General features: G+C 38.4%; 2 protein-coding genes and 1 pseudogene across 3 annotated transcripts; 1 reads left to right on the top strand and 2 right to left on the bottom strand.

The window, feature by feature from the left end:
* The first annotated feature begins 768 nt into the window (after nucleotides 1–768).
* LOC110660108 (probable folate-biopterin transporter 8, chloroplastic) lies at nucleotides 769–4,814 on the top strand. Of its 2 annotated transcripts, none has more exons than XM_021818288.2 (2): nucleotides 769–1,545; nucleotides 2,687–4,814. In XM_021818288.2, the coding sequence occupies exons 1-2, from the start codon at nucleotides 1,041–1,043 to the stop codon at nucleotides 3,835–3,837; spliced, it is 1,656 nt and encodes a 551-aa protein (XP_021673980.2). In that variant the 5' UTR covers nucleotides 769–1,040; the 3' UTR covers nucleotides 3,838–4,814. The 2 variants fall into 2 exon arrangements, with proteins under 2 accessions (XP_021673980.2, XP_021673982.2); XM_021818290.2 differs by having other exon boundaries at nucleotides 1,495–1,545; nucleotides 2,698–4,814.
* An 86-nt stretch (nucleotides 4,815–4,900) lies between these two features.
* Nucleotides 4,901–6,656, bottom strand: LOC110660109 (pentatricopeptide repeat-containing protein At3g12770-like; annotated as a pseudogene).
* Nucleotides 6,657–10,222: 3,566 nt separating this feature from the next.
* LOC110660110 (transcription factor MYB2-like) lies at nucleotides 10,223–11,523 on the bottom strand. Its single transcript, XM_021818291.2, has 3 exons — nucleotides 11,253–11,523; nucleotides 10,900–11,029; nucleotides 10,223–10,787 (listed from the first exon to the last, which is right to left on the bottom strand). The coding sequence occupies exons 1-3, from the start codon at nucleotides 11,407–11,409 to the stop codon at nucleotides 10,283–10,285; spliced, it is 792 nt and encodes a 263-aa protein (XP_021673983.2). The 5' UTR covers nucleotides 11,410–11,523; the 3' UTR covers nucleotides 10,223–10,282.
* Nucleotides 11,524–11,974: the final 451 nt, after the last annotated feature.

An 11,974-nucleotide genomic window follows, 5' to 3' on the forward strand; every position in this document is an offset into this window, starting at 1 on the left:
GAGACGTGCGACGGGAATTTTATGTGATTGCAAGATCCCCAATAAGTTGAAAGGAAAATTTTACCATACAGCCATATGATTGGCCATGTTATATGATAGTGAATATTGAACACTGAAAGTGTCATATGTGTCTAAGATAAGAGTTGCAGAGATAAGAATGTTAAGGTGGATAAGTCGTACGTGTCTAAAATAAGAGTTACAGAGATTAAAATGTTAAGGTGAATGAGTGACCATACTAGACTAAATAAAATTTATAATGAGAGTGTTAAAGAAAAGGTAGAAGTGATGTCAATTGATGATAAATTGAAAGAAGAGAGATTGAGGTGGTTTGATCATATGAAGTATAGACATACTAAGGCTCTAGTTAGACAAGTAGAGCACATTAGATTAGATGATAGAAAGAAAAGAAGGGATAGACTTAAACTGACCTAGAGAAAAGTAATACAATATGACCTAAAAATATTATATATTTTTAAAGATTTAACTCAAAATTATTTAGGGTAAAAAAAAATTCATACAATCAACTCTAAATTTTTAAGATAAAAACTTCATTGAATTGAGTTAACTATTTTCTTCCTTCTCCTTTTCTCCTTATCCAAACGGAGTTCAAGTTTTCCGTTACAATCCCTATCATGCTCACATGCTATTGGGCAACGTTAATGTCCTATCAAATCCTATTTTCTGTACTGGATGGTGGGACCCTTCAGATCTCCATTACAATAAGCAAACCAACAAAACAAGGCATCATGGGCTTGGGGTCACCTCTCTCTCTCTCTCTCTCTCTCTCTCTCCAACGGAGAAGAACCTTTGCCTAAACCCTTCCAGATCTCTCTTCCCATTTATTATATTCTTTCTTCTTCCTCGAGCAATTCACAAAGTGGGTTTCGCTGCCTTCTTATTATTTATGCTGTACTTCTTGTCATTTGTCCCCTGTTATTATTCTCTTTGGCTTTCTCACAGGCAAAACTTATGCAAGTTTGTTAGCTTTGGGTCAACTATTACATAGATTACTGTTGTCAACCTCATAATACTCTACAACCATGATTCCTTCATCATCATCTGCTACTAAAAACCCAATTACAACGATAGCTCCTCAAAACCCAAATTTATGTTTACCTACCCTAAGATTATCTCACTTCCACTTGAGACCGACTCAATGCTCTTTTCAAAATCAAAATCCCAACATCATCAACACACTTGCTAAACCCAGAACCCATCTTTTTGGAATAATTACCCCAAGTCCAGTTTTTCCCCAGAAGGGCAATATAAGCAGGGGATATGAGGAGAAGAGAGGTTTTGCCCAAGCGGGTGGCCAGCAGATGGCTTTATTATGTGGGTTTGGGTATTGGATGCAGGGTTTTAGGTGCTTTCCATGGTTGGCTCTCAACTTCCACATGGCCAACAATCTCAATCTGCACCCATCATTATTGCAGCTTGTGCAGTACTCTGCTAACCTTCCCATGGTGGCCAAGCCTCTATATGGAATCCTCTCTGATGCTATATCCATTGGTGGTGCTCATAGAATACCTTATATCCTCATTGGGGGTTAGTTCACATCTCTCTCTTCCCCTGTTTACTTGATGTGGTCCTTTTTGTATTTTATATACATTTAGGTTACTTTTGGTTGAGCTTAATGTGATAATTCCCATATATCGGCCGGCGGCTGTGGAGTGTGCCATTCCTGTTTCTGTCTCTGACCCAGGTGTGCCTGTGTTTTGCCTCAACGGAGAAAAAATTTGTAATGTAATTCCTATATTTGTATTGGCAGTGGAATGGTAATGGTGGCGGCTGAGGTAATAGTAGTGGTAGTGGCCTGGTGGTGATAGAGTGGGCAGAGGATAAGCGGTGATAGCGGTGATTAGGTCAAGTGGTGGTGGTGGTGATAGGATTGAGATATTAGCTGGGTAATGGTGGTGGTATAAAAGGTTAATTGTCATTTCATTATAATAATTTTTTCGCTAAATAATGTAATTAAATATATAATATTATATTTTTTATTACGTCATACCAAACCAAACATAACCTTTAGCTCATACTATCAAGTGTTACCATGTTAATTGCTCCTTTTTGTCGTTATTCTTAACTTGTTATTTTAGATGTTTTTTATGTTTCATATCTTTTGTGATTTAATATTATTGTAGCATCTGCTGTTTGCTTCTTAGTTTGGTATGGCCCCTGTTTTATTCTAGTTCTGAGACTCTGTCTTTCTATTTCAATGTCCAAATCCAAACCTTCTGCTAATAGGTTATGTGGAGTAAACTTAGTTTCACATTTCGAATTCCTGGGAATGTAAGAATAGTAAGTATATTTTACTTGGTTTTCTTTGACAGATTAGCATTACTAATCCTCAATTGTAAAGGCTTGCTTAAGTTTTAAACAATTGTTTTAATTGCGCTCTTTTAATCTTCCTATTGGCTTTTTCAAAAGGTTAAAAATTCATTTAGCATTCCATAATATGGTAAAAGCAAGGATTTAAGTGTATAATGTAAAATGATTCATATTTGGATTTACACAAACTTCATATTGCTTAAAAAAATTCCGTTTGCTTCTTAGATGGATGTTGTGCTGTCTTTTTTCTCCTGTGTTTCCAGTTGACTTGATAATCTTATGATTCTGCTGGTGAAGGCTTTGATACTAGCTGATCAATCAAACTAGATGAAGGTTCTGATAGAATTCAATTTCTCAGTCTTGATGCAGGTCCTATCTTGGGGGCCATTAGGATTCATCCCAGTTGCCCGTGAAGCCCTTCCTACTCTTCTGGCTTGTGTTCTTCTTGGTAATCTTGGCGCATCAATTACAGAAGTTGCAAAGGATGCTCTTGTTGCAGAGTATGGCCAAAAACACAAAAAGACAGGTCTCCAGTCCTATGCATTTATGGCTTCAGCTGTGGGTGGAATCCTAGGCAACTTACTTGGTGGTTGCTTCTTATTGAAAACACCACCACAAAACATGTTTATCATATTTGCCTTTTTATTATCTATTCAACTTACAATTTCATCGACAGCTAGGGAGGAGTCTCTGGGTTTATCACAACTATCACATCACATTTTTGCAAAGAAATCAATCTGGGAAAATATTGGAAAACAGCTAAGTGGTCTTAAAAAGGCATTACGTGAGGAATCCATCTCTTGCCCTCTTATTTGGATTGTTGCTTCCATTGCCACAGTCCCAGCTCTCTCAGGTTCTATCTTTTGCTATCAAATGCAATGTCTACATCTCGATCCTTCAGTTATAGGATTGTCACGAGTAATTGGCCAGTTGATGCTTCTTTCTATGTCTATACTCTATGACCGTTACTGGAAAGAAGTGCCCATGAGGAAATTGATAGGTGCAATGCAATTCCTCTATGCTGCTTCTCTTCTTCTTGACTTTGTTCTAGTGAGACAGATCAATCTTAGACATGGGATTCCCAATGAGGTATTTGTTTGTTGTTTTTCGGGTTTAGCAGAAACGCTTGCACAATTTAAGCTTCTTCCCTTTTCAGTATTACTGGCAAGTTTATGTCCCAAGGGTTTTGAAGGTTCCCTCACTTCTTTCTTGGCATCAGCATTGTGTTTGTCATCAATTCTTGGTGGGTTTTTGGGTGTTGGCCTAGCTTCCTTTATGGGAATAACAGCTGGTAATTACTCGAACCTGCCTATCGTAATTTTGATACAATTTGTTGCAGCATTACTGCCTTTGAGATGGATTCAGCTTGTACCCTCCCAACCTATAGTTAAGAAGGACAGAAAGAAAGGTGTAAGTAAAAGAACTCGAAAAAGCAGAAGGATTGGAAGAGTGGTCTTAGGCTCCATTTATGTTTACCGGCGAGAGAGAGAATCTGAGACACAGAGGTAAATGACTTTGCTTTGGCAAAACAGTGGCATATATTTTATGAAGAGGAGCAAAAATTCGAAGCACTTGGATTGTGCAAGTCTCTGGCTGAAGTATTGATAAGCTATCTGAGAAAGTGAAGAATATGAACTATAAAGTGCCATGAGTTTGTAAGGGTTATTCAGCCACAATTCAGATTGGAACTGTCTGTCAAATGATTTAAGACATGCAAAAGGTGACCAGTTTATTGAACAGCGTTATTGCTCTTCATATGTGCGTTCATCTCTGTGCTCCCTTGAGCAGGAAGTGTTATTATTACTTTATTAGGATATTGCTGATGGGTGTCAAGACCTGCTTTTTATTCACCGTGCAGCATGGAATTTGATTACCGGTGCACAGATGTGTAAATGTGTTACCCAAGCTTATCAATCAGGCAGCACAAGTGATGGTGATCAAGCAGAAAGGTATCCAAATGAATTGGGTCATCTCATTGCACTTTGTTTTGAAACTCTCCAGCAGAATCCTTTTGTGGTCTCGTGAAATTCTTGTATAACGGTAGTTTACCTACTGTTTAGTTTTACTGTTCACCAAAACTATTGGCCAAAGTCCACGAGTTGTTGTGATTGATATTACAAGGCTTCAGTTGTTATTATATGAATGTAGCAGCCCTGCTCACCATTGCTGCTTCTTGCAATAGGCGATTGTTTGCTTGGCAAAGTGTGTGAGCGTTGCTGAGGATGATTTACTGATCTATGAAACTTGAGCAATTGAACGCGCCCTATAAGTCTCAAACCATACAAATTAAAGGAAGCCGCAAGGAGCTGAAAATGGTCCCTTCTCAAACCATGGGTGCAGAAGCGCATCACACAGCTGATCTCGAAATGGCTTGGCCATTCACCTGCAAGTTGCAATAGCAAAATTTTGAGTCAAACCTAGGATTTTTTTGGCTAAGAGGCTGTTTGAACAATTATCAAATGAAATAATTCCCAAGTTGCGAAGGCTTTCCAACATTCTATATACAATCTGCATGACTAACACTTCTTCTAAGATGATCCCATTTGCCTCATAAAAACCTGACTGGAAGTCGGATGCATGCTTTCAATACTTTCCTGTTTTGTGTTAAAAACTAGAAACCAACGTACGTAACCAATAGAAGGTATTGCAGGGACTAGTAATAGGTAACCAAAAGTATAGGTGGTAATCAAGTTTCGAGTGTCAAGTTATAGCATTATACCACTGATGGCATGATACGATACCCGCAAAATTGGGATCCAGAAAATAGTCCATTGATCATCGATACTAGACATTACATCATACGCTGAAAATCGAGGGAATGAACAGTTCCCTTCATTTACATCAATTTAGGGGGTTCTCAGGTTCTAACTCAATAAGAAACTTGTAAGCTAGATTCTGCAGCTCAAGATTACCATGCAATATGGAAGCATTAACAAGAGCCCCCCAAGCACTTGGACCAGGCATCATCGGCATTTTTTTAATAGAATCTTGATGCTAGTCCAAGCTGGCCTGGTCAACCTAACGAATCCACAACACAAGCGCAAATCTCAACAGTCGGCTTAACTAATTCCATATTCACTAATTGCAGAGTTATAGATACGAAGGCCTTCATCTACCAATCCTGACCTGCCACAAGCAGAAAAAACCCCTACTACTGTTATCATGTCTGGTTTATTCCCTTTCTGAAGCATTCTATCATATACAAAGACAGCTTCCTCTTCCTTCCCATGCAATCCATGTCCAGAAATCATGGAACTCCAGAAGATTGCATCTCTACAAAGAGACCTCAAACACTTGTCTTGCATAATTCAAATTACCACACACTTGGAATAAACTTCAATCAAAGCGCTACATAAAAGACGCGTCATGATTCAGTTTTCTTCTGATTGCATATCTATGAATTGGTTTCCTACCAGTTTAAACCAGGAAGTGAGCCACAAGTACGAAGAACACTCTCTAGGGACACCCTCTTAGGTTCTACACCATCCTTCATATGAATTTCATGAAAAAGAACCAAGGCTTCTTTCAGAGCTCCATCTTGCACAGAACCATTGATCATTGCCTCCCAGACACATACATTTCTCCTCTTCCTTCTATCAGACACTTGTTTACCCGCGTCAACTTTATTGTTCCTCGAATACATATCAATCAAACAACATCCAAATGAATATCTGAACCCGAGACCTCCCAACACAATTCATTTCTTACAATGAACCCATTAAGCTTCCTTCTATAACCCATCTTCCCAATATCAATATTACACAAATGCAAAAGACTTAAAACTGTAAATGCACCAGGCTTGAACATTTCAATTTTCATATATTTAACGGATCCTATAATCTCCTTATTGAAATTACGATCCCCCCGCATCCGCATATCCTGCTGTAACAACATTCCAAGAACTCGCATTTCTTTCTGGCATTTCACCAAACAATGTCAAACATTCTCTAAATTCCCCAAATATACAATGCATAGACATAAGAGAATTGGCGACAATAATATCCAAAACAAACCCAATTGCTACACTTTTCCCGTGGATCAGTTTCCCTGCTTTCAAGTCACAGATCTCAATGCAAACTTTTGATGGTGTTGCAGAGAGTAGGATCATCAAGAGTAATAGCTTGTTTTGAATTTGGCGGGTGATTCTTGGAGGGAGGATAAAAGGAAATTTGTAACGGGCTGACTCGGCCCATCTGGGTTACGGAAACACGGAGATTGGGCTTGGATCTGACCCAGTCTAGCCTACGCAGGACCTGTCGAGTTGGGGGCGTGGGTCCAATTTTTTCTTTTCTTTTTTAATGTTTCTTTAATTTTTAGTATGATAAAATTTTTCCATTTATTGAATAACAGGAATCTATCAAAGTCGTTTTCATCAATTAATTCCCTTCAAATTTATTAGATTAATGCAAATAATGAATTGATTCCTACCAAGTACCTTGTTTAAGACACCCTTTTTTTTAAAGATTATTCTCCCCTTGTTAGAAGTTTCTTATCATAATAATACTGTGCATCATATTGAAATATTTAAAAAATTTACATGCTATTAATTAATATTTTTTTAATTTAATTTTGATTAGAATTTAAATTAAAATACTTAAAATATTAGAGATAATTTTAATTCTATTAAATTAAAATAAATTAGCATTAATATCCATTTATGGTTAGTAAAGTATAAGCATACAAATAAGTAAAGAGAATGTCAAATTATAACAGAAAAAAATGGTAAGATAATTAGCCACAAAGAATATGCAAAAAGGGTGGGATAGGAAATGAAGAAAAGATTAAAGAGAGAATCAAGTTCCAATCTTAGCGTGGGATCAATGATAGAAACAAAATGGTTAAATAAAGAGTAGCATTTGCTCATGTCCTTTGAGCTTTCTGCAAATTAAAGCATATGACGACAAAAGAAACACAATTAAACAAACCTAAAGCGCCAGCACGGATTGTACTAAGTTGAAAGTACTCCATTATCTTTTATTTTATTCTTCGTATCTTTTCTTTTCTAAAGACAATTTTATACGCGCGCGTGAACTTCCTCGGAGCTTAGTTTTTGTGGAGTTATCCAACCAAACTATTTTTTATTAATAAGCAAATGAAAATGCAAAAGACTCAAATTATTACTAGCATCTCTACTACTTTGTGAAGTTAATCTTCAAACTTTATAATGGTGTTTTTGAGATATATGTTCTACAATCTTTAAAAAATTTTATGAAATTAAATGTCTCATATCACGACACTGCTCATGGCTGATCCTCAGCCAACAGCCTCCCAAACAGGTCCTTCACCAACCACAGATTCTACCAGTGGCACTACAGGCCCTACAGGGCCTCCTCAAGACCCCCATGTTGAAATTCCTGATGATGAACCAATTCTAGACTTTGGGCTACCAGTCGCTCCACAACAAAGCCAGCCCACCAGTGCCCATGGTTCACCTTGGATGATGTTCCCCCATCAAGATGGAGAGACCGTCTTGCAGAATTTAAAGCTTGGCTTGATGTCCAAATGCTCCGGGAAGGTGCTGACTCCCATGCTATACTCAGAGAATTCATCTCTCGAACAGTTGGCACACTACAAGACTGGTTTTCCTCCATTGGAGAATATCAAAAAGCTCAATTTTGCCACCTGACTCCCTTACAAGCAATCAACGCTCTCTTTGCTGAGTTTCTGGGAGATGCATCCTTATACAGCAAGCAGTTAAGACAAGAGTTCTTTGATATGCGCTGCTGTTCTTTGAAAAGATCAGACATTGAGAAACACTACCAGCGCATGACTCAACGTTATTATCTGCTTAATGGTTACAATGATGTCAACCTCCGGCATACCTATATTGCCTCCCTGCCAGAAGCATTGCAACGTAACTCCATAGAAGTATTGCTGCTACCAGAAGAGCGATGAATGCCATCACCATAGGAGAAATCCATCAAATGACTCTGGCTTGTCTGGATAAAATGTGCGAACAACAGAAGCTGTTCAAAGATATCATTGACAACAGCAAAGCTTTGAAGAATGTATGCCAGAAGTCTCACCTTGCCATTAAATGCAAGGAGAAGAATTGTGAATGCAAGCCAAAGAAGAAAGCACATTACAAGAAGCATCCTTCTGGATTCAAACCCCCTTTCAAGCAAAAGAAAGGAAGAAGGTCAGTCAGATACTTTCGAAAGAAAAGAACGGGTACAAAGAAGTCTGAAAGGTGTTATATCTGTGGCAATCAAGGTCATTATGCCAAGAACTGCCCAAGAAACCCTAATAAGGCAGTTAAGCTATTACAACCCATACAGCAGGCTTCTCACATCTCCTCGAACATGATGATGTTGAATCTCGTTCTCCAACAGGATGAGCCCGATGAGGATACGATCTTTGCCCTTGGAGTAGACATCGGATCGTAAGAAGATTACTCATTCACTTCGTAAGAATCCAGTTCGCATAATCAAGCCCATTACCCGCCTTACCCGCCCAACATATCCAATCCTCCCAATCCACCTATGGCGGACACTATTCCAATTCCTTTAGTCCCGATCCATATTCTTCCAAGTAAGTATGAACGGCCCATTAGTGTCATTGGCTTCCTGGATACCGGGGCTCACAAAAGCATGATGAACCCAGCCATCTTACCCTCGAATCATCGGGTCCTCATGAAGAATACTTTAAGGTCTGCAGATGGAAACGTTTTCAAAACTAGCCTTATCACTAAGCACCCAATTGGAATCCAGCTTCTTCCCACTTGTATCCTTTGGACTAGGGTCATCTGCCTGATCTTCCTGACAAGGATCTATTGATAGGCTTTGACTTGTACCAACAGGCGAAGCATTTGAAGATCCTCCCCACAGGATTGAAGTATAAGAGGAGCTTTCAGCCATTTACTTCTGTCCCAAGGTTATATTCTCTGGCTGATGCCTCAGCTGAGTTCCAAGAACACAAGGAGCTGCTCTTACGGTCCTGTGCTGATTCCCATGCACATTTTCATCATCGCCACCCCCTGTGGCAGAATCCGGATTTCTTTGTCAATCTTCCGTTCAAGCTTAATGAAGATATCAATCCGACAAAGGCATCACACCCGGGGATGAACCCTACAGACTTGGCTCTAGCCCAAGAAGAGTGCAAACAGCTCCTCCAGCAAGGTCTCATAGAACCCACATCTGGTAATCAAATATCTATTTAATAATATAAGATGTCAAAAAATTAAATTTTAATATTTTTTTCTTTTCTAAAAATATTTTTTCTTTCAATTTTGTCTAAAAAAATAAGTGTTTTTAAATGATGGTATTTTTTTTTTGTATGCATTAATCATAAAAAGAGTCTATTTTTCTCTCTCATCAGTTGATAAATATAATCAACTCTTTGATCTAACTTAATTTATGAAAAGAAATATATATTAATTAAAGCGAATTGGAAAAGTAAGAGGATTGTATACATTTCTTAACCATACAAGACGCATAGTGATTTTATGCTTCACTTAACTAATTAGACTTCATAGGATCATTATTATATATTAAGGTTTCTTCAATATAGTGAACTTGAGACTTCTCCAGATATGTGTGCGTAGGTGAATATGCTAAGTATATTATTTTCAATTAAAAGTATAGAATAATATGTTTAACTTTTATTTGCGTATCAGAAGATTAAGATAACTCAGTTTAGAATAAGAATTAATGCTCCAAACGATTTCTAAATATCTAATACAAATTGGAAAACTTCATTAATAAACAGGTTACAGATTCTGGATTTTTTTTTTTTTTTCTTTTGGTCACAACCAAAATTTTACACCTTGAGCATCAATCTAAAGCTCCACATTAAGAGCCTTCTCATTTGATGACTTTTTGTAATGATACCATTTATTTTATTTTATTTTATTTTATTTTTTTTTTTGGGTGGGGGGGGGGGGGGGGAAGGGGGGGTGGGGGTGGGAGTTTGTGGAGGGATTACATACCATGAAAATTCTTAAAGCACGAGAAGGTTAACAAAAGGGTGCGAATAAATTGTGCATGCTAGCTTTGCTTGGTGCACATGCCACACCAAAATTGCCATGGACATCATCCAAGTTCCACAATCCATCCCACAGAATTTCCTCGTTGGAGGGCTCAGGAATTGAAGCATTTATATTGAACATGTTATATAACAAGCCATGCTCCTCTGTTGCGTTAGGATATACAGTGGCCATTTCCTGCCTTATTTGAGGCACATATGGGACTTTGTTTTCATTCTCATCAAGTAAGGACATGATCTTTTTCATGTCCAATTGGTTTAATTGCAGCAGCTGCAGCTGCTGCTGTTGAGACTGCTGCAGCTGCTGTTGCTGTTGCTGCTGCTGCTGCTGAAATTGTTGCCTTTTCAGGAGACGATTTCTTGCTTTCTCCGAGTTTTCCGGTAAGAGTTTGGCTTTTTTCTTGAAATGGGTCCTCCAGTAGTTCTTGATCTCATTATCTGTTCTTCCAGGCAAGCTTCTTGCAATTGTGGACCACCTGAATATATATATGTGTGAGTGTTACAACTTAGCACTCAAACTTTTTGTTTAAAAAATTCAGAAGAAAACTCATAAAATTAGAAGAGCAATGTTAATTCCAAATTGTTTACCTGTTTCCCCACCTAGCATGCAGCTCAAGAATAATGCTCTCTTCATGTGGAGTTATCTGGCCCCTCTTCAGGTCTGGCCTCAAGTAATTCACCCACCTCAATCTACAGCTCTTTCCATTCCTTTTCAATCCTATACAGGCAAAAACAAAGAGAGATGAATTTTGGACTAGGGGAGACTACTATAATAGCATTAAGGTAAAAAAAAAAAAAAACCATAATTGGAAAACTGCTAATTAACCAAATCAAGGAAATCCAAATGCACCAGCAGGCACTACAAGAAGTAGAAACTATAAACTGTCCCCTAAACAATGAAAACTGAGGTAATTGGCACAGATAGCAAGTTAATTAAATACCTGCAAGCCTGGCCACAGAGTTCCATCTCCCTTCACCGTGCAACCTTACATATTCAATAAGCAACCTGTCTTCTTCAGCAGTCCAGGGACCCTTCCTCCAACCTTCTTCAATGAGGCCACCCCAACCCAGGTGCCCTGCCATGACTCCCCAAGACATGTTAAAAAGAGAAGGCACAAAAAATGCTTTAGGTCTTTTAAGGTCTGAAGTAAAGTTTGTCTTCCAAATTCTATGCCACTGGGGTCAGTGATAACTGCATATTTATATCTGCACTAAAGCCCCTCTGCTCCTACTACATTCCATCACTTAATTTAGTGTCACTATCAAATCATCCCTATCCTTTCCTCTCATGAGATACCATCATCATTTCCTATATTGACCAATATACCCCTCTCATCTGTGGGTCTTCAAAGGCTGGCCTATGCCAATCAAGTGGCTGTGATTACATGATCCAGCCTTCTAGAAATGGGAAAAGCCCAATGGGTCTATGCCACTTCATGTGACACACAAGGGCAATTGGGAAATCCAAAAAATTGTCAAGGCATTGGGTGACATGTTCGAGTAAGGATCAAATCCAAATTAGATTACATCTCTTGATGCCAAAGTGAGACAAAAGAGAAAGAGTAATCTCATGGCCTTGTGCCACGTATGAACTAGGGCTTATGCATCTACACATTAAAAACGGATAGCCCCAGAGCATAATCCAAGATTTTGGACATAAAAA

Source organism: Hevea brasiliensis, chromosome 15, assembly GCF_030052815.1.
Source record: "Hevea brasiliensis isolate MT/VB/25A 57/8 chromosome 15, ASM3005281v1, whole genome shotgun sequence".
NCBI lineage: Eukaryota > Viridiplantae > Streptophyta > Magnoliopsida > Malpighiales > Euphorbiaceae > Hevea > Hevea brasiliensis.

Excerpts from the sequence above, each read along its gene's own strand:
- LOC110660108 (XM_021818288.2), top strand. The coding sequence starts at position 1,041 with ATGATTCCTTCATCATCATCTGCTACTAAAAACCCAATTACAACGATA. Across the intron at positions 1,546-2,686 it reads ACCTTATATCCTCATTGGGG|TCTTGATGCAGGTCCTATCT; the intron begins GTTAGTTCACAT and ends TCAATTTCTCAG.
- LOC110660110 (XM_021818291.2), bottom strand. The coding sequence starts at position 11,409 with ATGTCTTGGGGAGTCATGGCAGGGCACCTGGGTTGGGGTGGCCTCATT. Across the intron at positions 11,030-11,252 it reads CTCTGTGGCCAGGCTTGCAG|GATTGAAAAGGAATGGAAAG; the intron begins GTATTTAATTAA and ends TTGCCTGTATAG. Across the intron at positions 10,788-10,899 it reads CATGCTAGGTGGGGAAACAG|GTGGTCCACAATTGCAAGAA; the intron begins GTAAACAATTTG and ends ATATATATTCAG.